The sequence below is a fragment of the Gigantopelta aegis genome, chromosome 10 (assembly GCF_016097555.1).
Source record: "Gigantopelta aegis isolate Gae_Host chromosome 10, Gae_host_genome, whole genome shotgun sequence".
NCBI classification, from domain to species: domain Eukaryota; kingdom Metazoa; phylum Mollusca; class Gastropoda; order Neomphalida; family Peltospiridae; genus Gigantopelta; species Gigantopelta aegis.
This window is the reverse complement of record NC_054708.1, coordinates 44,364,911-44,387,935: the sequence shown is the minus strand read 5'-3', so window position 1 is coordinate 44,387,935 and position 23,025 is coordinate 44,364,911. Positions and strand designations below refer to the sequence as shown.

The 23,025-nt window shown below is 38.4% G+C and overlaps 2 protein-coding genes across 2 annotated transcripts in view; both read left to right on the top strand.

Annotated features, from left to right (window-relative positions):
* The first annotated feature begins 209 nt into the window (after positions 1-209).
* On the top strand, positions 210-6,986 carry LOC121384527 (toll-like receptor 3). Its single transcript, XM_041514957.1, has 3 exons — positions 210-326; positions 2,154-2,396; positions 4,182-6,986. The coding sequence occupies exon 3, from the start codon at positions 4,193-4,195 to the stop codon at positions 6,617-6,619; it is 2,427 nt and encodes an 808-aa protein (XP_041370891.1). The 5' UTR covers positions 210-326; positions 2,154-2,396; positions 4,182-4,192; the 3' UTR covers positions 6,620-6,986.
* A 3,195-nt stretch (positions 6,987-10,181) lies between these two features.
* LOC121383644 (sodium-dependent proline transporter-like) overlaps positions 10,182-23,025 on the top strand; it is a 39,784-nt gene continuing 26,940 nt past the window's right edge. Inside the window, exons 1-3 of the mRNA XM_041513738.1 lie at positions 10,182-11,116; positions 19,708-19,842; positions 20,784-20,925. Coding sequence (XP_041369672.1) covers positions 10,993-11,116; positions 19,708-19,842; positions 20,784-20,925 — 401 coding nt within the window. The 5' untranslated portion in view covers positions 10,182-10,992. The remainder of the gene's footprint in view (positions 11,117-19,707; positions 19,843-20,783; positions 20,926-23,025) is intronic.

Sequence of the window (23,025 nt, the reverse complement as noted above, 5' to 3'; positions counted from 1 at the left end):
GTTTTGCCCCCACCACGCACCCCCACCGTGCTGCCCATGGTGTAAATTTTCTCTTCCTGGTCCACTGGCCGATCCCAGTCCTGGCCTACGTTCAGCCAGTGAACGTTTCGCTAAAGTTCGCGAACTATATGATTGTATGGTTCCCGACGTGGCCATTTGGTTTAACGTGAAGCGCTTTTCTCTCGGTCTGGCTGAACGCAGCCATGGCTTGTGTGGATGGGTTTACCCCAACACGTAGATCACGTGAGGTTTAACGCGGAAGTAAAGTGAATCATTCAATTCTCGACCGTTCTAATCACACAAGTTGCGTGACTATAGCTGAACAGGTAAAGTAAATTTTGTTTAAGTACTTTTCTATGCCAAAACAGGCCCGTATGAACAATATATTCATACGGGCCTGACTGTAAGAGAGTTAGACGGACATTTGGACATAAATACGCTCTTGTTTATGGCCTCAGACCACAATTAATTTCCCTATATGTTTCTATATAGCCTTAGTGGCTATAACATTTTTATTAATATCAGCAGGCCCGTGGAGTTTTGTATGTACCTTTGTCTGCCTGGGGAACATATACCCTGAAAATGACAACCCCTGTTTGTCCAGCGCTTTCTCCCAGCATATTGGTTCAAACAAACACACCCTCTAAACCAGGCCGGAGTACACCCATTTTACACAAAAAGCACTACTTTTGCATGGGCCGGAATTATCACAAACAAGTCTTCAATGTCAACAAGTTTCATGTTCACAAACTATGCTCTCTCCCCTGTCACTTCAGTCAAATATTTGCCACTTCATAGCTGTCTGCCATGAAATAATCACAGTCAAACAGCAGACTACTTGCGCGGTCAAATTTCCGGCAGATAACTGTAATCTGAGTGTATTTATTTAGAGCGTATTTATATCCAAGTGTTACAGTCAGAGTACTTGGGCTAGGTGGGGGGGGGGGGGGGGGGGGGGGCACACTTTCTATTGAGTGGGTCACAGCTTCTAGTGGCTGGGGGTGTGGGGAGGAGAGGGGGGAGCACAATACCTGTTTTTATCTCTACATAGAGTATGACAAAAAAACGTACATTTCATCCTCGAGTAGGGCCTGTGCACCCCGTTCCCTTGGTTCCTACGGGTCTACAAAACGCTTTATCCCCTGTGCCCGTTTCGTTTATATATCTATATGAATTAGTCAAACCCGACATACATACAATATAGAGATATTCATTTACATCTATCTATATACTTGCAGGCCCGTAACGTGGTGAGCATTATTGAATGAGCGCCGAGTTTATTTGAGGGGTCCGGGGGTATGATTCAGGCCCATAGACAATGGGGGGGGGGGTCGGTCCCCCCCCCCCTTACCGATGACTTTTTTTTGTTTCAATATGCCCCGGACCCCCCTAAGCAACTCGGGCGCTTCATAAGACATAAGCCTAAATGACACCCCCCCCCCCCCCCCTTCGAAATCCGTTAGTCTCGTTACAACTTTTACATTCAGTTGAGATGTAAAGGTTATTAAGCAAAAACCCAGCCAAAATTATCAGTGTCTGTATTTACAAGGTGTTTGTTGTTGTCTTAATGTTTGTAGTAGCCCAAACCGGATTTACCTCCCAATAATTTCGTATGTACAAACAAATATATATCACGAATTAAAGTAAAAAGTGAGTGCTACAAACATTAGTATACAACTGCAAACGCATTCGATATACAGACACTGGTATTCTAAACAAGCAAATGTATTTAGTATGAAATATACTCTTAAAAAAAAATAGGGGAACTCTAATAAGAATTTACAATTGCCAAAATTGTAACGTATATTAACTGTGGGGAATGGTTATATGATAATAGTGAATTAATTGGGCAAACATTACAACCGGTAGTTCAGTATTGCAGTAGGTTTTATGACCACCAAAGATCTTGAAGGACGATTGGGGTCAGAAGTGAAATTTGAAAGTTGACGTTTTTTATCAGTAAATCGCAAATTCAAACAATAAAAATGACTAAAAACAAAACAATAACAACTGTACGATCAACAGAATGAAAAAGATTGACAGAAATAATGTTCCACAGTGATTAATGGACCTTCCTGGAAATGTCAAAATCGAGAATGACACCCCACGCACATGTACGTGGCAACTGCGTGATGTATGTTTTAATATTTCAGGTTCCCCTACTTTTTTGAAGAGTACAGTTATCGCAAACATCTTACAACGGCTGCAAACTCAGGACAGTCCCTTTAAGAGCCGACCACGTGGCGTCACGTTTATCACCAGTTAACTGAACATTCTGGTTTTGAGAGTGGTTAAGGTTTGGGAACTGCGGGCGATTCGGCGCCTAAGGTTCGAGTCTCAGCAACGACACGAGAGACAATTTGTGAGGCCAAAAAGGAGTTTTATACCCTGTGTCCGTGCGTTTATATCTTTATATGCACTAGTAAAACCCATCATACATCCAATATATAGATATTTATACATACATACATACATACATACATACATGCATACACGTAAGCGGGATAGACCGCGTAATTTGTAGGCCCCATGCATATGGTTAAAGGGCATCCTTTTTATGGATGCCTCAATAGCTGAGAAGGTATCGTTGCAACCCTGCAATTTGCGGGCGATTCAGTACCATAGGTTCGAGTCACAGCAACGGCATGGGATAACTTGTGAGGCCAGAAAGGATTTAATTACCCCCTGCGCCAGTGCGTTAATATCTATGTATGTAACAGTCAACATCGACATACATCAATCTAATTAAAATTAGCTCCACTATTACATGTGGATCTAAAGACAGCCAGTTGGAGCTCATGTCCACCAATCAAAACCTTACTTGCAGAATCCTGCCAGTGATTTAAAAATAATTTGAAAACATTCCGAATTATCCTGAGGGTATACGACATGTTTCGTGTGAATTACGAATGCCTTAAAACATGTTTTATTTTATAAAATAAATAATTTGTAATGTAAAACTGAAGACTGATTTAGGTTTTTTTAATTTTATAAATAAATAAATAATTTTTAATGTAAAATTGAAGACTGATAACCCACCCCGTACATATTGGTATGGTTCGCTGTACTGTGGCCACTAAAATAGACTCGCCCGATATTTTTTGAATTTGTATACTCCCAAATAACGTTATAAAAGGCGAAGTGTGATTGGTCAATATTTAAATTATTATTTACAGACGAAATGTTACCTGGACATTGGGGACTACGCAGTGTTATTAGTTTTAAATCACTGGCAGGATTCTGCAAGTAAGGTTTTGATTGGTGGACATGAGCTCCAACTGGCTGTCTTTAGATCCACATGTAATAGTGGAGCTAATTTTAATTAGATTGGACATACATACAATATATAGATATTCATACATGAATACATCAATACATACTAGCCAGTGCCAGGTCTGCCCACTGTTTCATGTACGTAAGCGGGATCGACCGCGTAGATTGTAGGCCCCATACATGTGGTTGAGTTAAAGAGCATCCTTTTTTATGGATGCCTCAATAGCTCAGAACGCATCGTGGTTAGCCTTGCAATTTGCGGGCGATTCTGTGCCACAGGTTCGAGTCCCAGCAACGGCATGGGACAATTTGTGAGGCCAGAAAGGATTTAATTACTCCTGCGCCAGTGCGTTAATATCTATGTATGTAACAGTCAACCTCGACATACATACAATATATAGATATACATACATACATACATACATATATACATGCATCAATACATACGTTAATATGTATGTATGTATGTATGTATGTATTGATGTATGTATGTATGTATATATGTATGTATTGATGTATGTATGTATGTATTGATGTATGTATGTATATATGTATGTATGTTTGTATGTATGTATTGATGTATGTATGTATGTATGTATGTATGTATGGATGTATGTATTGATGTATGTATTGATGTATGTATGTATGTACATTGTATTAGTCAAAGCCAACATATTTATATATAAAATTTGGGCTACTTGAAATATTAAGACGACCAGAAATATATCGTATTGACGTGCAAGAATATTCTAAACAAGAAAATGTCTATAACCTGTAATTTTAGTACGAAACAAATTATGTCAGCAGCTAATAAATCGTTTTAATATTTTACTTTTTAAAAAACAGTTATGACAGTAGCCATTAAACCTTTTTAATGTTTTAGCTGAACTATCACTTATTAATTTCAGATTAGTGCAGAATGGCGAGCAGGCATCTCATGTGGATTGTTGTTATGGAATTCGTCTTTTGTCTACGTCTACCCATCATGGGTGTCACAGCGCATGCGTCACTTTGTGACGTCTACCACGACGCTACGTATGGTGGAATACTGATGAACTGCGAAAACCTAAATCTCACAGAGGTTCCGCGAAATATCCCAGAAAACACTACCACTTTGATCCTGCAAAGGAACAAGATCAGCAAACTTCATCCGAAAGCATTCGTCGGTCTGGCGAACCTTAAGCGATTGTTGCTATCATCAAACCGTCTTCTCTATAACTACGACTCCTTTCCGGAAGACGTGTTTGTGCCCTTGCGATCACTCGAAGTGCTGGACCTGACCGGAAACAGAATTGATAAGCCCAGCCCGTATCCTGACATGACATTCAGCCATCTTGTGAGTCTTCGGCAACTTCACCTTGACACTTTTGATAATATTACTTTGGGAAAGGGATTTGCGAAGTTGTTAAAACTAAAAATATTGATCTTTTCCGGGGTTAATTGTAAGCTTTCAAAACTCATGAATAATACATTCTATTATCTTCAGAATTCCTCATTAGCAGAACTTTATCTTGGAGACTGCCCTATACGTCATATAGATAATGGCATCTTCTTGCCCTTAACATTTTTAAGTGTTCTAGATATGAAATGGATAAAATATGTATCGATTAAGGACGCGATGGCTTCTCTCTATGGTTTACAAGGACGAAATATGTCGTTTATTGATTTTACTAGAGTTTTTAACCCAGGTGCTTATTCGTATGAAGAATACGGCCGTAACTCTAAAATAACTAAAGTGATAACAAAGTATTTAACCAATATATGTGTTAAAAAACTATCTATTTCACGCAACCAAATATATTACTTAGAAGCAGCTGCATTACACGGGGTCCCCTTTTCGCAATGTATTGAGGAATTGGATATTTCAAAGAATATAATACGTGGTAACTATATATACTATCTAAATTGGGGTATGTTCCCTAGACTTAAACGTCTAGATATTTCATGTCAACGAATGAGTGTTGTCGACACTGTCAATTCACCTTCTCCTTCCTCGAGTTCGGTCATTTATCTAGAATTACCGCCTCAGCTACAATATCTAAGCATGGGAGCTGTCATTGATAATATCCATATTATCCCCGATGTTCAGTTTACAAACGGTAATAATTTGCAGTATCTCAATCTATCATTTGATGGCATATCTGATTTTATGTTTCACCTTATTGGTCTACCAAATCTAACATCATTAGATATATCCAAAAACAACGCCATGACATTTACAGTAGATTTTTTACACGCCTTTCGTAAATTGATGAACTTGTCAATGAGTAATATGAACTTTGACGTTCAGTTCTTCTACCACAACGCCCGAACTATTTTTTCAAAGTGTACAGCACTTGAGAGCATCAATCTAGCCTACAATAAATTCAGCGCCTTACCTCCAGATATGTTTAAGGATCTAACGAACTTGAGGTTCGTAGACTTATCAAACAACAACCTTGTGTGTTTAACGGTCTTTCTGTCAATGGTGCCAAATCTACAGAAGCTTGATTTCTCTTACAATTCCCTGACATTCATCACTGCCGATGATCTTAAAATAATAGAGTCCAGTGTGAGCGGACGTAACTTCTCATTTGCCCTGAGAGGCAATCCCATTACATGTTCGTGCAATAGCCTTGCATTCATTGCTTGGCTTTTTGTTACATCAGAAAGCAAATTTGACAACGGACGTAATTACATATGTACCGGGACAGACGGAAACCTTACCACGACACTGGCTGTTCACCATAATTACCAAAGATACTGGGTCAGCTGCATCAGTCCAAATATTTTCACACTGGCATTGACTTTACTTTGCCTAATTATAATTGTCTTCCTCTGTTCGTTTTTCGTTGTCAGTAACTGGACTAGGGTACATCACAAACTTCTACGACTCCTGGGCAGTCCGTACAGACTACCACAACGACGTGATTTTCTGTTTGCGATTTACGTCGGCTACTGCGATAGCGACTATCTGTTTGTTTATACGACCATATATCAAAGCTTGGAGGTCCTCGGCGGTCTGCGACTCTACTTGCAAGAAAGAGAAATTCTTCCAGGACATGGTATTACAGAAGGAATCATCGAAGGCATCAACACCAGCTGGAAGACGTTGTTAATAGTTACAAGAGATTTTATACAGGACCCTTGCTCCTTCTTGAAGATAAAAACATGTGTGTTCGCAGTGTCGGAAGCGACTCCAAGACGAGTGATTCTTTTAATAATCGGAGACGTCAGCGCGGCAGACATTCCGGGTGAAATTCTGACTGTTGTCCACGAACATGATATATTGACCATTCCAAGTACAGAAGCTTCGGAAGATGCTTTGGCCATGATTCAGGACATGGTAACGAATGATTCACACTAAGACATGAAAATTTGAAAGTTTGATTTGTTTAACGACACCGCTAGAGCACATTGATGTATTAATAATCGGCTATTGGATGTCAAACATTTGGTAATTTCGACATATAGTCTTAGAGAGGAAACCCGCTATATGTTTCCATTAGCAGCGAGGGATCTTTTATGTGCACCATCCCACAGACAGGATAGCACATACCACGGCCTTTGATATACCAATCGTGGTGTACTGGATGAAGCGAGAAATCACAAAGGAATGGATCAAGGAAGGAAATGTTTTATTTAACGACACACCCAACACATTTTATTTACGGTTACATGGCGTTGCACATATGGTTAAGGACCACATAGATATAGAGAGGGGAAACCCGCTGTCGCCACGTCATGGGCTACTCTTTTCAGTTAGCAGCAAGAGATCTTTTATATGCACCATCCCACGGACAGTGTAGTAGTGTTGGTATAAAGTGCTCATGCTGGCAATTAGCTCCATTAGCTCAGTTGGTAGAGCGCTGGACTCCTGTGCTGAGAGTCTGTGGTTCAAGTCCCCTCAGTGGAGGTTGATTTTTCTGTTAAATACAGAATAGTACATACCACGGCCTTTGTTACACCAGTTCTGGAGCACTGCCTGGACACGAATGAATGAATAAAACTGGGTTTTCTTTTCAGAAAACTATACGTAATACACATCATCGGTTCACTTTCATGTGGTCGAAATGCCAATCAAATTAATTGTAAAAACGGATGGGTGAATCGCTAATCACCTGATTTAAAGTGCCACAGTTATAAAACACGTATTTTGCTATCTTCTGGTACCTATATATCACGTGTACAATGTATATGAAAACTACAAAATTTAAAAAATCGATCTCGTTTCAGAAAACAAAATACATTAAAAAACGGGTCGCGTTTTTTAAAAGTAACTATTGGATATATTAATATAAACACTATTCTCTTCCATACATCTAATTAAAATGTGTCTTTACTGGGGCACTGTATCTGTTCCCACCAGAAGATCAACATGGAACTAATTTATGGTGAACTGAGTTCAGAAAAAAACCTCTACATTAGAAGTCTTACATGCGGTAACTGGATGTGACATAAAAGGACAAATTGGTGGCATTGGCAAGACATATTATTGGATGTATTCGGAAAAGATTCATCATCTATATCTGAAGCTCTTAGCCAGTTTGAAACTGGTGATGAACCGTACAAAGAGGTCAGTAAAAATGTAAATATTTTACTGCATGATATTAAGTTCAAGGGTCCTTTGTACAGCTAATGCAGCTATTCTGAGAGGAAAGACGGTTAAGAAGCCATCACCAAACCGAAGTGTGGAAACACTCCCACATATCTCTGGGATATGAAGACGGCATACTCAAAGAGCATATTCCTAAGAAAATATCTGAACTCAAGATTCCATGCTACATACAGAGATTCTAGATCCATGTTTGGGTCAAGGAGAATAATATATATTGGAGGTGCAAGCTGCACCAGGGGCTGTGATAGAACTGATTAACTGTACCTTGGTGTTAGTAAGTGTTCAGGTAGATGAACCTGCAAGAAATACAACCTGCAGTGTACAGAACTCTACAAGTGTTACTGGTGAGGATTGATGCAATACACATGCCATCAGAGATAAAATAGATACTCAAATCAGGGGTTTTTTTTTTTTTTTTTTTTTTTTTTTTCTCTTTCACAATTTAGACCAATAGTCCAGTCTGTAAGATAAAATGAGCTGTTTTTTCCAGTTCGCCTCTCTTTCCATAGAGTTTGGTGTGTATGGCAGTTTCGATTGGCCACTCAGCTTGTCTCAGGTCTTGATGAATTGGACACGCCTGTAAGATGTGTTCTGCTGTTTGGTCTTCCAGGCCACAACTGCAGGTTGGTGTTGCTGCAAGTTTAAACTTTCTGAACATGTGAGCATTCAGTCGGTTGTGGCCTGTCCGGAGTCTCAATCAGGGGTCACATTGGAAAGATATTAGTTTTGAACCAATATTCAGATATGTAGGGCATTTGAAATTATTAAAAAGTGTTTCATTTAAACAACATTTTACTAGCTAGATACTAAATGTTGTAGCCACTTTGTAAAATAATAATTAGATATTGGCTAATTGTGAATTACAGTTTATAATTGGTATATTCCTCTATTTCATTAGTTTAAAATCTCAAACATGAAAGTCATTAGTAATGCCATATTTTAATTGTTTGATATAAAATGTATGTGGACTAGGAGGAAAACTATTTGCCAAATGAATAAATTGGTTACCATTCTGAATTTCTATATGACAGCCACTTTGGATGTCAAGGTGGTTGTCATGACTGGAGGATGGTTATAAAAAATGTCATCAATTAATTCATTGATCCTAGAAATGTACATAGATGAAAATACTTGTGCTTCTTTGTCAACAGGGAGTTAAGATATACAAAAAATACATTAAAATGGTGACCATTTTGAATTTCAAGATGTTTGTTTAGGTCAAACAACAATTTTCTTTCTGTACGAATTCATTCAATGACCTCATAAATGTAAAGAGGTACATAAATTGTTGTTGAGGGTCTATTGAGAGTAAAGATATATATATATATATATATATATATATATATATATATATATATATATATATATATATATATATATATATATATATATATATTTATCATATAATATCTTACATTTTCAGTGCATTTTCAGATCACATACTTTAAGAATTTGATAACTTTGCAAATTAGATGTAAATTAGTCGAGGTCTCGGCACTAGGTTTATTGACATTTAAGCAAACGTACTTGGGTGACACTCCATGATTGACGTATGCATTCATAGTCATCAAATAAACACATTTCAATGGCAATTTGACACTGAAAGCTGTCCAGCGTTCAGAAAACAAAAAAACGTTAGGCATAACTTTATTTTGATGTAAGGACATCCAAAATGACGTCATTCGAGTTTGACGTCATTTCCATTCAAAAATGCACCGCGCCACATATTCTTACGTCATTTGAATATCTAGTAATGGCGGACTGGAAATAAAGTTGCATGTATAGTTTACAAAAACACGTTGTATTAAGCTTGAGTATGTATATATATGTATATCTATGTATATGTGTGTGTGTGTGTGTATATGTATATATATATATATATATATATATATATATACATACATACATACATACATACATACATACATACATACGTATGTATGTATGTATGTATGTATGTATGTATGTGTGTATATATATATATATATATATATAAAGATATTTAAATGACTGCCATTTTGAATTTCAAGATGGCGGTCATGTCCAAATGGTTAAACAAATTGTTATTAGCGATTTCGTGGACCTCAAAAATGTAAATAGACACAAACATTGTGTGTCTATGTTAACTGGGAGTAAATATATATGTAAAATGATGGACATTTTTAATTTCAAGATGGCTGCCATTGGATGTCAAACACTTGGTAATTCAGACATATGAGTCTTAGACATGAAACTCGCTACATTTTTCCATTAGTAGCAAGGAATCTTATACATGCACCATTCCACAAACAGGATAGCACATGCCACGGCCTTTGATATACCAATTGTGGAACACTGGCTGGAAATGCCCAAATGAGGCCAACGACGGGGGTCGATCCCAAGCCGACCACGCATCAAGCGAGCGCTTTACCACTTGGCTACATCCCGCCCACATATAATAGCTACTAGTAATGTGATGTAGTGTTGTTGGCAACACTCGCTTTTCTTTCCATTCATATAGTAATTTCGTGCAGCAAATTTGCCATTTGTTTCAATCAATAGTTGCGTGACCTGGAGGTGTTTTTTTTAATTCAAAGGAATTATTCTTTTATTCTTGGTCTATACACATGTCATTATATTTGACACACCAGAGACAATCTGTCCCAAGCCTCTATTGTTTCCCACCTGGTACGTTCATTCAGAAACTAATGCTCTCTCTCTCTCTCTCTCTCTCTCTCTCTCTCTCTCTCTCTCTCTCTCTCTCTCTCTCTCTCTCTCTCTCTCTCTCTCTCTCTCTCTCTCTCTCTCTCTCTCTCTCTCCATCGATTTTTTTTTCACACCGCCGCAAAAATCGAAGATGTTTTGCATGTCATTGATAGCATTTGACTTGACACTAAATCCTTGCAATTCCGTGTCTCTGGACTATATCAATAATCTATATAACGGGGTTCTTGTCCCGACGCCTCAGAGCAGCTTTGGCCAAATTCTTCGAAATTGTTGTCCTTCCGACACTTATGAACGAATTACGTTAATTTGCGCGTGCGCAGTGTCAGTATGTTCTTGCGGCAAGTGCCTTTGGTGCGCCTCTCTTGAGGAGGTGGTCAGTTCTGTTTGGAAAGTCAGAGCGGGTTGTCCGTGAAACCATGGCAGAAAGTGCCGACAGCGATCCTCCGAAATGGAGTCTTGTTCAGTTCGCCTTGTTGTGTTTCTATTCTGTCGGATTCAGTGGCATGACGGGATTTCCATTCTACATACACAACCACACAGGTATATTGATGTATATATGTGTTGGGGGATAGGCAAGCAGGTAGATGAATAGGTAGTCAGGTGGGTAGGTAAGTAAAGATGGATATATGGACTGTTTGAAGTTACCGTATAGATATAGTGGCACAGAGAGAGAGAGAGAGAGAGAGAGAGAGAGAGAGAGAGAGAGAGAGAGAGAGGGGGGGGGGAGGGGGCGGAAGGACGGGGAGGGGACGGAGAGAGGGGTAGAAAGATGGACAGATATACGTATTAATGCATGTTTATACATTACACAATACCTGTGTTTTCACTTAATTATAGTTATTGATTTCAGTTCATAATTTACTATTATATAATGAAATTAACATGACATCATCACATATAATTAAACAGTAAATAGTTAACTTATCAGGTTATTATTTGATAAATTGATGAAATGTCCAATTAGTTATATATATATATTTGTACTATTTGCATAAACCTTTCTTAGAAATGTTCTTGACATATTCACTGACTATATTATATTATATTCCGTTTTGTATTATTCAATCGTGGTATTTAAAATGTGTTTGTGCTTCTAATTGACGAAATTATGAAAATTGTAATTGGATGGTTTGATTTGAAAACATAACAATAAAATTATGCTAATTATGATAACGAATTTTTTTTTTTTTAAGTTACTACCTTCTCTGACCGCTAAATGAGCATATGGTGGAAGTAAATAGTGGTCAGAAAGGGAATGGGCGTACCTTCCGTTAACTAATATTGTAGAAATAACGTGCGGACAGGATCATGCTACTAAATTTCATATCATTCGGTTTTTTCTTCGTCTTTTTGTATTATTATTAAAGCCATGCCCTCAATAACCCCAGTCTAATCGTCTTGTTCTGCCATCAGCTGGTATAATAAAAACATATCTGTGACTCATCCGCGTTAATTATTTAAGCATTCGCTTAACGGTTTTGTCGGATTCTGTATGTTGGGTGGGGATCAGTAAGGCACCACCTGCGATAGAAAGGATCTGATATTTGTTGGGGTATTTTTTAATATTATAAAATTATTTTTAGGTCATGTAATACAGATTAGACAGTATTAGTTTGGCATGTGGATACATATACCAAGCTGGTGAAGTGTGTCTCTACGCACCGGTACTCCTCACCTCATCACCGCCATTGCAATTACGTGGGGGATGGGGGGGTGGGGGGGTCCGGTTTCCAAAAGAAAGCTTCTTTTTTTTGGAATGAAAGCATGCGCAATATCTTCGCGACAGGTGGTATCTTGTTCAAAGAACTGAATTTCTCAACATCATTTCTCTTTTACCAACAGCCAGTGAGTCACTGAAAAATCAATATCAAACACACGCAGGCCGTTGGAGAGTTCCCGCGTCCTATCAAGTCATCGTGCCACCGTTGCTTCCGTCTCGCTAAGCAGTGGACATGTGAATCTATTGATTACAATACATATCACACATCTATTAGCGAAAGGAAATTAAGCGGAGGAAGTAGCATTTTTATATTCAAAATAACACAGTCACCATGGTTGTATTTATTTATTTTTTTGTCCACAGCCCGGTACATGAATTACCATAAATGTATTCATTGAAGCGTGGGCAGCTAAAGAAAAGGGTGAAGACAAAGATGAGATTGTTTAATGAACCGCCAAGCGCATTTTAATCAACGGTCATGTGCTTAAAGGGACATTCCTGAGTTTGCTGCAATTTTTAAGATGTTATCGACTAACAGAGACTTTTTAACGATTATAATTACATATCAAATATATTTTCTGCATAAATTATTAGTGGCTGTATATTAAAGTGTTTCTGATCGTTCTAATATTTGTACTAGGTTAAATTTCATTTTATGTTCTAAAATAAAAAATTTCGTACGTTCGAAATTATTTGAAGACAAAATCCAGTTTGGACCTCTTACAAATATCAAGACGACCAGAAACACATTGAATATACAGACACTGATATTCTAAACCAGAAAATATATTTACTGTGCAAGTTTAATTGTAGAAATATTTTATTAGGCGGAAACATCTTGCAATGCAGCAAACTCAGGAATGTCCCTTTAATATATGGTAATTACGACTGTTTGTCTAGAAAGAGCACACATGTAAAACGCTGTTCTACAGAAGGCAGGAAAAGGTTTATTTAACGACGCACTCAACACATTTTATTTACGGTTATATGGCGTCGGACATATGGTTAAGGACCACACCGATATTGAGGGAAGAAACCCGCTGTCGCCACTTCATAGGCTACTCTTTTTCGATTAGGAGCAAGGGATCTTTTGTATGCACCATCACAAAAACATGATAGCACATACCACGGCCTTTGATGTACCAGTTGTGGTGCACTGGCTGTAGCGAGAATTAACCCAATGGGCCCACTGACGGGGATCGATCCCAAAACTGACCGCGCATCAAGCGAACATTTTGCCACTGGGCTAAGTCCCGCCCTCTGTCCTGCAGAAAGCGAAGAAGAGTTCAAGTTTGTTTTGTTTAACGACACCACTAGAGCACATTGATTAATTAATCATCGGCTGTTGGATGTCAAAATTTTGGTAATTCTGACTTGTAGTCAATCCCCTACATTTTTGCTAATGCAGCAAGGGATCTTTTATATGCACTTTCCCACAGACAGGACAGCACATACCACAGCCATTGACCAGTTTTTGTGTACTGGTTGGAAATATAAAAAAAAAACAATCAGTTGAACGGATCCACTGAGCTGGTTCGATCCTGCGACGCAAGCACCTCAGGCAAGCGCTCAGATATATCGTTATAATTGACTAGGCTACTAAACTCACTGAAATTATTCCAAATCATCACAGGAAGTGATTGAAAATGGAAAGAAATGGCTTTATATTTGGGTTGTTTTCTGTCCTGTATGTAAAGTAATCGGATGGTCGCCCGGAAGTCAGTATTTGTGTGTAATACTGATGCGGTTTATAATTAGGAATCTTAGCTTATGGAAGATTACTAGGTCACAGCGATCTGGGTATAATCATTTTAAAAATAAAGTGTCCTGCACACAATCAATCAATAAATAATTTTTTTTTTTTAAATAAACAAATAAATAAAAATAAACAAATAAATAAAAGCTAGGCTGCATAATAATGCTATTAATATTTAATAATTTAATATATATATATATATATATATATATATATATATATATATATGTCAAAACTTATTTAGGATGGTGCATATAAAAGATCCCTTGATGTTCATCGGAAAGAGTGGCACATCAAGTGTTTCCTCTCTCAATATCTGTGTGGTCCTTAACCATATCTCCGACGCCATATAACCGTAAATAAAATGTGTTGAGTGCGTCGTTAAATAAAACATTTTCTTCCTTCCTCTTTACCTAATGCTTGTAGTAGGTCAGTCTTCATATAAAGTTTGTTTTGTGTAACGACACCACTGGAGTACATTGATTAATTAATCATCGGCTATTGGATGTCAAACATTTGGTCATTCTGACATATAGTCATCAGTGGGGGGAAAAGTTTGTAAAGATAGGTATTTCACTTGGGACACAACAAAACATACCAGTAACAAAATAAATTTTATTAATTTGTCTTGTAGTTTGAGTACAGCATTTGAAATGTGTCATTAATAAAAATTTGTAAACAAAAGGTCATTCTACTGAGCACATTGATTCATTAATCATCGGCTATTGGATGCAAACATTCGGTAATTTCGACATAGAGTCTTAGAGATGAAACCCGCTACATTTTTTTTCCATTAGTAGCAAAGGATCTTTTATATGCACCATCCCACAGATAAGATAGCACATACCACGGCCTTTGACCAGTTGTCGTGCACTGGTTGTAACGAGAAAAAAATCAGTTGAATGGATCCACCGAGGTGGTTCGATCCTGCGACCCAAACACCTCAAGCGAGGACTCAACCGACTGAGCTAAATTCCCCCCGTCTCTTCATATAAGAAGAAATGTTTTATTTAACGACGCACTCAACACATTTTATTTACGGTTATATGGCGTCACACATATGGTGGAGGAAACCCGCTAATAGCCCAATGGACCCACCGACGGGGATTGATCCCAGAACGACCGCGCATCGAGCGGTGTCCTTATATAATGTCCTAACAATTTTGTGTTCATGCTGACTGACTTCTTGGAGGGTAAAATCCAATTAGTGCTTATTAAAACATTTTATTAGAGCGACAACACAAATATCGAATATACAGACATTGATATTCTAAACATTAAAATGCATTTATAGTATAATTCAGGCGCGTGTGCAGGGAATTGTGTAGAGGGTATAGGCCTTAGCAAGCAAAAATTGTAACGGGGTCGGGTCATGCTTTATATACTTCCCCGGAAAATACATTTTAAAATAATATTTGCTCAGAGCATGGGGGTTCAACGCATGCACACGTGCCTGTAATTATTGTAACAATTAAAAATGTTCTATTGTTGGGAACGTGTTACAATTGTAAACTCGGGACAGTCTCTTTAACAGGGAATGCAGAGGCGGATCTAGGTGGGGCAGGGGCCGCCCGCCCCCCTTAAATTTTGCGATAGTTGTAATTTTATTATATATTAATTTTCATTTTTATACGATCCCCCTCCAAACCTCCCCCAAAGTTCCCTTGGCATTCCACCTCATGTCACTGGCAACCCTCCCCCAAATCGATTTTCTGGATCCGCCACTGGAATGGTAAGAAGTGTGTATCTCCAGAGGATTGTGTGAAGATCGTGTGCGAGGGAATCCAGTGAGACTTTCTATCTGCCCGTTTCGCGGGTTATGTGTGCACAGACACGAGATACGGCAATCTGTCATTTAGTCTCTGACGAGAATATCGACCTGTGTGGAGACGTTATTAAATTTAACACCGTGTCGCTAGCTTCATTCACTTTGATGTTTAAAGTCTTGAATGCATACCAAAAAAAAAAAATTGTGTCTTGCTCAAAATAGAAACGTAATAGAAACTCGGAATCATTATATATTTCTTTTGTTTTTTACTTTAATTTTGTAGTTCTTTGTTGGGTTAAATTGTTTGTTGTGGTAGTTGTTTGTTTTATGTCTAAAATAGTGATGTCATTTCCTCTATTTGATTGTGTGTGTGTATGTGTATGTGTGTGCGCGCGTGTGTGTGTGTGTGCGTGTGTGTGTATGTGCGCGTGCGCGTGCGCGCGCACGTGTGTATGTGTGTGTGCGCGCGTGTGTGTGTATGTGTGTGTTCACTGTATGTGTGTGTGCGCGCGCGTGTGTGTGTGCGCGTGTATGTGTGTGTGTGCGCGTGTGTGTGCGTATGTGTATGCGTGTGTGTGTGTGCGCGCGCGTGTGTGTGTGGGGGGTTATTGGGTGGTATTTTTTGTGGGGGGGTTTATGGGGGGGTGGGGTTTTTTTGGGGGGTAGATCAAGTTTTGCATTTTTGTGCTTTAATTTTTAGTTTTCTTCTGTTATGTTGTGTTGTGTGGTAGGTTTGTTTTGGCATGGGGCTTCTCCTTGTATAATGAAACGTAATTCACTTGGGATACAACAGAACATACCAGTAACAAAATAAGTTTAAAAAGATAATTGTGTCTTGTAGTTTGAGTACAGCATTTGTAATGTGTCGGTATTCAAATTTGTAAACAAAAAGTCATTCTACAGAATCATTTTAGTCCTTTGAAAGTCCTTTGTTAAGCTACTTCAGTTCCGGATGCACCAAGACAAACCATGGCTTTAATCTTTTGAAGAACATCATTTACATGTCAAAGTTGCAATAATAGCGGTACCCGTTAAAAATATTTATTAATTTTTGCTTTGAAACATAAAGTTTAAACCTTCAGCTATATGTCTATGAACAATTACAACCGAATAATTCCATGCACTTGTAGATGTAGAATTTGTCTCTCTTTTTTCAGGTGGGAATCTTGTGAGTGTGTCACACGCATTAACTAATGACGTCACTGTTTTATTCATACATTCACAGGGCTTCTAGATTATGGTAGCCCCACTCCCATGGCTAGTGATGTTCAATGTTGGGCTAGTTAATAAGTACTATTGGCATGCCTGGTGGCTAGTGAAAAAAAAAAAAGGTGTTACAGTTAAGTCGATTTTGTAAATATGAATATCCCGCCTCCATCCCATCCCTCCAATGTTAGTGTTTTTTAAGTTCTATCTCCTCCTTTAAGTGACATATCTGATTATTACTATTATTTAGTAAAATTGTATTAACTTTGAATAAAGTAGGGCTAGTGATTTTTTAATCGTGGCTAGTACATTTCAAAATCACTGATCCCATGGCTAGTGGATTTTATAAAAATTCTAGAAGCCCTGCTTTCAACAGACAAGTTTACCCAGAATGTTTTGTTGTCAACTGACAAAAGAAACAAAGATGGTGGCCATGCTATATTTAGCCACAGATTATTTGAGAAACCCCTCTTCTCGTTCAATGAAAGATTTTCTAAAACTATTATTCTAGAGTTAATTATGGAAAAATTATGCATGGGATCGATTAATTTGTAGTTATTTATTATAAATAAATGTGAAAATAACGAAATAGTGTTGTTACAACTTTGACATTATACCTTTAATAGTGTAGCTGACTCTCCCTATTGTTAAACCTTTATTGCAATTTGTGCATTTTTATGCAGTAGAATTAATGTGACACAATGTAAAAGTACTACAGGTACTAATCACGAAACTAGGATACTTATAGTATATTAGTATATTGGATATATTGTGTATGTATGTATGTATGTACATATATATATATATATATATATATATATATATATATATATATATATATATATATATATATATATACAGTAGAACCTCATTGGCTCGAACACTGTCGGTGCATCGACCCATCGGGTAGTTCGAACCATGCATTCGGCCGTTGTCGGGTGTTTCTGTAACACAAAAATCAATCGGACAACCTCGCATGTTTCCCTAAAACCGGCTGGGTGAGATGGTCCGATTGACTCATACGTTGATTGGATTTTACTTGCAAGGTTCATTCATCTAACGATTACCGCATTACAATTGTCTGTACCTGAAAGATAATTACCGACAGGTGCTAAATAAACAACACGATAAGCGTGAAAGGGTCGACACAAATATTATACGTAAATTATTTTTTATATTTCATCGGATAGATGTAGCCGTTCGAGCTAAATATGTTTAATTTTAAAATTCGGACCAATAAACTGGTTCGAGAGAAAGCTTCTGTTCGACCCTAGGGGTATTCGACCAATCAGCACCAAAATAAAGGGGTTTAATAGAGAGAAAAATCGGGACTTTGTTCTTGGTTCGAGAATACCGGTAGGTTCGACCGTTGGGCGATATTTTATATCTCACAGAAAGATGCAAATAATAAAATTATAACATAATTATCTTCTTATTCGATTTTCTTCTTTAGAAATATTAATACAAAGACCATTTTTCGGCACCACCAATTGCCTCGGTTTCTGTTAAATATCCGTCAATATCTCGTGTTCGGTTTTATTGAATTTCTGTCATCCAGTGTTTGCACATGGCGGAATCACCGGCACTTCGGTGCGTTCATGCAGGTTTACGTGACATTAGGCGAGCTCCATCGAACAAACCGGCATAAATAATTCAGACGTATTGTTAAGGTCAAAGGTACAGGTTTTTTTTTGTCTTTGCAAATGAAGAGAAGTTGCATATGATACAGCATCTTATGACATTAGAAACAATTGCCGGCGGTGGATCCGTTGGGCTATTTTTCTCGTCCAAGGCCATGCTCCACAACTGATATAACAAAGGCCATGGTGTGTACCACACTGTCTGTGGGATGATTCATATAAAAGATCCCTTGATGCTAATCGAAAAGTGTAGCCCGTAGAATACCAGCAGTGGGTGTCTTCTCTAATTGGGGTGGCACGTAGTCCAGTGGTAAAGCGCTCGCCTAATGCGCGGTCGGTCTAGGATCGATCCCCGTCAGTGGACCCATTGGGCTATTTCTCGTTCCAGTCAGTGCACCACAACTGGTATATCAAAGGCAGTGATATGTGCTATCCTGTCTGTGGGATAGTGCCTAGAAAAGATCCCTTGCTATATGTGAAAAAAATATAGCGAGTTTCTTCTCTAAGACTATATGTCAAAATTACCAAATGTTTGACATCCAATAGCCGATGATTAATAAATCAATATGTTCTAGTGGTGGTGTTAAACAAAACTAACTTTAACTTTCCTCTCTAATTATCTCTGTGGTCCTTAACTGCATATACATATATGTTGGACGCCATATGACTGCAAAGCGGGACGTAGCCCAGTGGTAAAGCGTTCGCTTGATGCGCGGTCGGTCTGTGATCAATCCCCGTCGGTGGGGCCCATTGGGTTATTTCTCGCTCCAGCCAGTGCACCACGACTGATATATCAAAGGCCATGGTATGTGTTATCGAAAAGAGTAGTTCATGAAGTGGCGACAGAAGGTTTCCTCTTTCAGTATCTGTGTGGTCCTTAACCATATGTCCGACGCCATATAGCCGTAAATAAAATGTGTTGAGTGCGTCGTTAAATAAAACATTTCCTTTCTTCCTTCCTTGTGTTCGTGTTATTCTATAGTGCATTTTGCAATAGTTTTTTAACAAAATATACTGCATTCATTCTCTTTTCTGTTTCAGGGATGTTCTTGGTGGCGTTTTACCTGCTCCTGGTTCTCATTTGCATTCCTGTCTGTTATGTGCAGATTAAACTTGGAAGTCTGTACCAGCGAGGTTTGCTGGGAATATTCAGTCACCTGGTTCCAATCCTGAAAGGTATTTTACTGAATACATTGGGACGAATACACGATGCCTGCTTTAAGCCTTGGTAATCAAAAGCAGGGTTTGTAAAGTGCTACCTCACCATGACGTTTAGAACGTAATAAAGAAGATACGCTATTGTCACAAACAGCGAAATCCAAATCCTCGAGGTACAACTGATTCCAACAAACATACTACAAAAATAATACGTCACACCTCTTCGCTCCAAATAGCCGTTATTTTTTCTTGAATTATGGACCGTCGACATAATTCAATTATTTTTACAAAATATCAGTAATAAGTGGGTTATGGTAGTTATGCAGATGGTTAAATGAAGTACTTTTAGCGACAAATCAAATGTGTATATTTTCAGATAATACTTTGTTAGGTCATTAATTAGGTCAACCATCCGTGACACCAATCTTTAAAATGTGTTGTAGTTCTTTAAATTATACTCAAATAGTTTTCTTATTTTATTATCAAATAAAAGAAATGTCGGTGTTGTTTTCACGCATCTGACAATGTTTTTATCGTTTGTTTGTCCCCAGGTGTCGACTGGCCTCTGTGGCGTCGTGGTTAGGCCATCGGTCTACAGGCTGGTAGGTACTGGGTTCGGATCCCAGTCGAGGCATGGGATTTTTAATCCAGATACCGATTCCAAACCCTGTGTGAGTGCTCCGCAAGGCTCAATGGGTAGGTGTAAACCACTTGCACCGATCAGTGATCCATAACTGGTTCAACAAAGGCCATGGTTTGTGCTATCCTGCCTGTGGGAAGCGCAAATAAAAGATCCCTTGCTGCTAATCGGAAAGAGTAACCCATGTAGTGGCGACAGCGGGTTTCCTCTCAAAATCTGTGTGGTCCTTAACCATATGTCCAACACCATATAACTGTAAATAAAATGTGTTGAGTGCGTCGTTAAATAAAACATTTCTTTCTTTCTTTCTTTTTCCCAGGTGTCGCTGTGGCGCTTCTCTTGATGACGTTCTTCCGGTGCCTGACACATGGACTGGAACTAAGTTATGGGCTTTACTTCATGTTTGCGTCACTGCGGCAACCGTTTCCATGGAGTGATGGCCACATGAATATAACCATCAGGTTAGTAAAAACAATATATAAAAATAAATCTACATCTGCATATATTTGCTCTCTTTTTTTTTTTTTGCTGTTAAATTTTTTTTCTTTTACAGAAGCTTTATTTTAGTAACTATACAGATTCCCCAAGAGGAAATATGAGGGGTGGTGCGAAGTGTTTTCATAGCGCATGGTGAGGTAGCACATTTAGAATATACTGGTAATCTGTTTGGAGTATGAATGAATTAATGTTTAACGACACCCCCAGCACAAAAATACACATCGTCTATTGGGTGTCACAAAAGGAAATATCATTTATACAATTATGTAAAACCACAGTGCAAAGAGCTGTGGGGGAAAGTACAATACAATACAAATATCAAGGTAAGTATATTTTAAAACTTTGTAAACAAAAATCAGTGTTTTAAAAACTTAAAATTAATTCTGGGTGGAATTTAAAAATTCCAAAACATTTCTGTTGTCAAATATATCATTTCTTGTCGGCTTCGGATGATTACACTCCACCACAATGTGGCGCACAATAAGTGTACACTGACAATGTTCACACTGAGGAGGAGGGTCTTTCTTTAAAATAAATGAAATCTAATTTGAGATGCAATTCTTTACGTCTCTATGGTAATGGGTGTAATTTATCTACACTTGGCATATTTGCTCGGCACCGTGTAGCAAAGATCGATAAAGAGCAGCGTGGGTGGGATCGTCGACCAGTTAGTTATCCGTGTACTGTAGTGGCAAAGCGTTCGCTTGATGCGCGGTCGGTCTGGGATCGATCCCCGTCGGTGGGCCCATTGAGCTATTTCTCGCTCCAGCTAGTGCACCACGACTGGTACACCAAAGGCCGTGGTATGTGCTATCCTGTCTATGGGATGGTGCATATAAACGATCCCTTGCTGCTAATCGAAAAGAGTAGCCCATGAAGTGGCGACAGCGATTTTCCTCTCTCAATATCTGTGTGGTCCTTAACTATATGTCCGACGCTATATAACCGTAAATAAAATGTGTTGAGTGCGTCGTTAAATAAAACATTTCCTTCCTTCCTTCCGTGTACTGTAGTCGATGTGTTTTCATTGCCGTCTTATTTGAAAAACTTGTTTTAAGTTAAGTAAGTGAGGGACCAAGAAACGTTATCTACCTCTGGTGACTGGCCTGGATTCATCGCACCGCATCACTCGGTTTGAGACAAATATTAAACAAAAACACCACCTATAGGTAGTACTAAACCAAATAACTTCCGGCTGGGTCAAAGTTCGAAGAGCACCCAACGTTTTGATAGAGAAGTTAACACCACAAGTCCTGCGATTGGTGGTAAATGTGAGTGTGTTGGTTGTAAAAAAAAAAGGTTTCATCTGGGCAAAACAAATGTACGCAATTTTTATTTCATCTAATACCACTATGTCAAGTAGCCTTGTGCTTGGAACATGTATGGGGTACAGTTCTAAAATTTTGTGCGGAACTAGGGTAGTCATAGACACTACCCATTATCTCAGAAATTAGCATCTTGACCCCCAATTTTTTCCGATTCTCTTTAAGGGTGATGGGTGGAAGTACTTATATCCGTGGTGTTTTTGTCGATTGATTCGCTGCAGGTAGGAGTTTTAGCCACATATGTTGCTATTGTCGTCTATGGGATTTGACTTGGTAGTATACACCCTATAATATTCAGTTTCATGTCATTTTATTTTCGTACTTACATCTAATTAAGATTCAAGACACACTTCTCAGCTATAACTACTGGTATATCAAAGGTCGTGGTATGTGCTATCCTGTCTGTGGGATGGTGCATATAAAAGATCCCTTGCTACTAATGAAAACAAATGTTGCGGTTTTCCTCTCTTAAGACAATGTTAAAATTATCAAACGTTTCACATCCAGTAGACGATGATTAATAAACCAATGTACTCTAGTGGTGTCGTCAAACAAACAAACGTTTAACATATCAGCTGTATGGGCTGTTTGTGCATGTCAGTGTGTTAGTTGGTGGTGAGAGAGAAGTCGATATAGTGGCCTTACGTCTCGTTCAACCGTTAAAGCTCGATTTTGGTGGGAGCTAGTATCGGACCACAATTAATTACGCTATATGTTTCTATATAGCGTTAGTGGCTA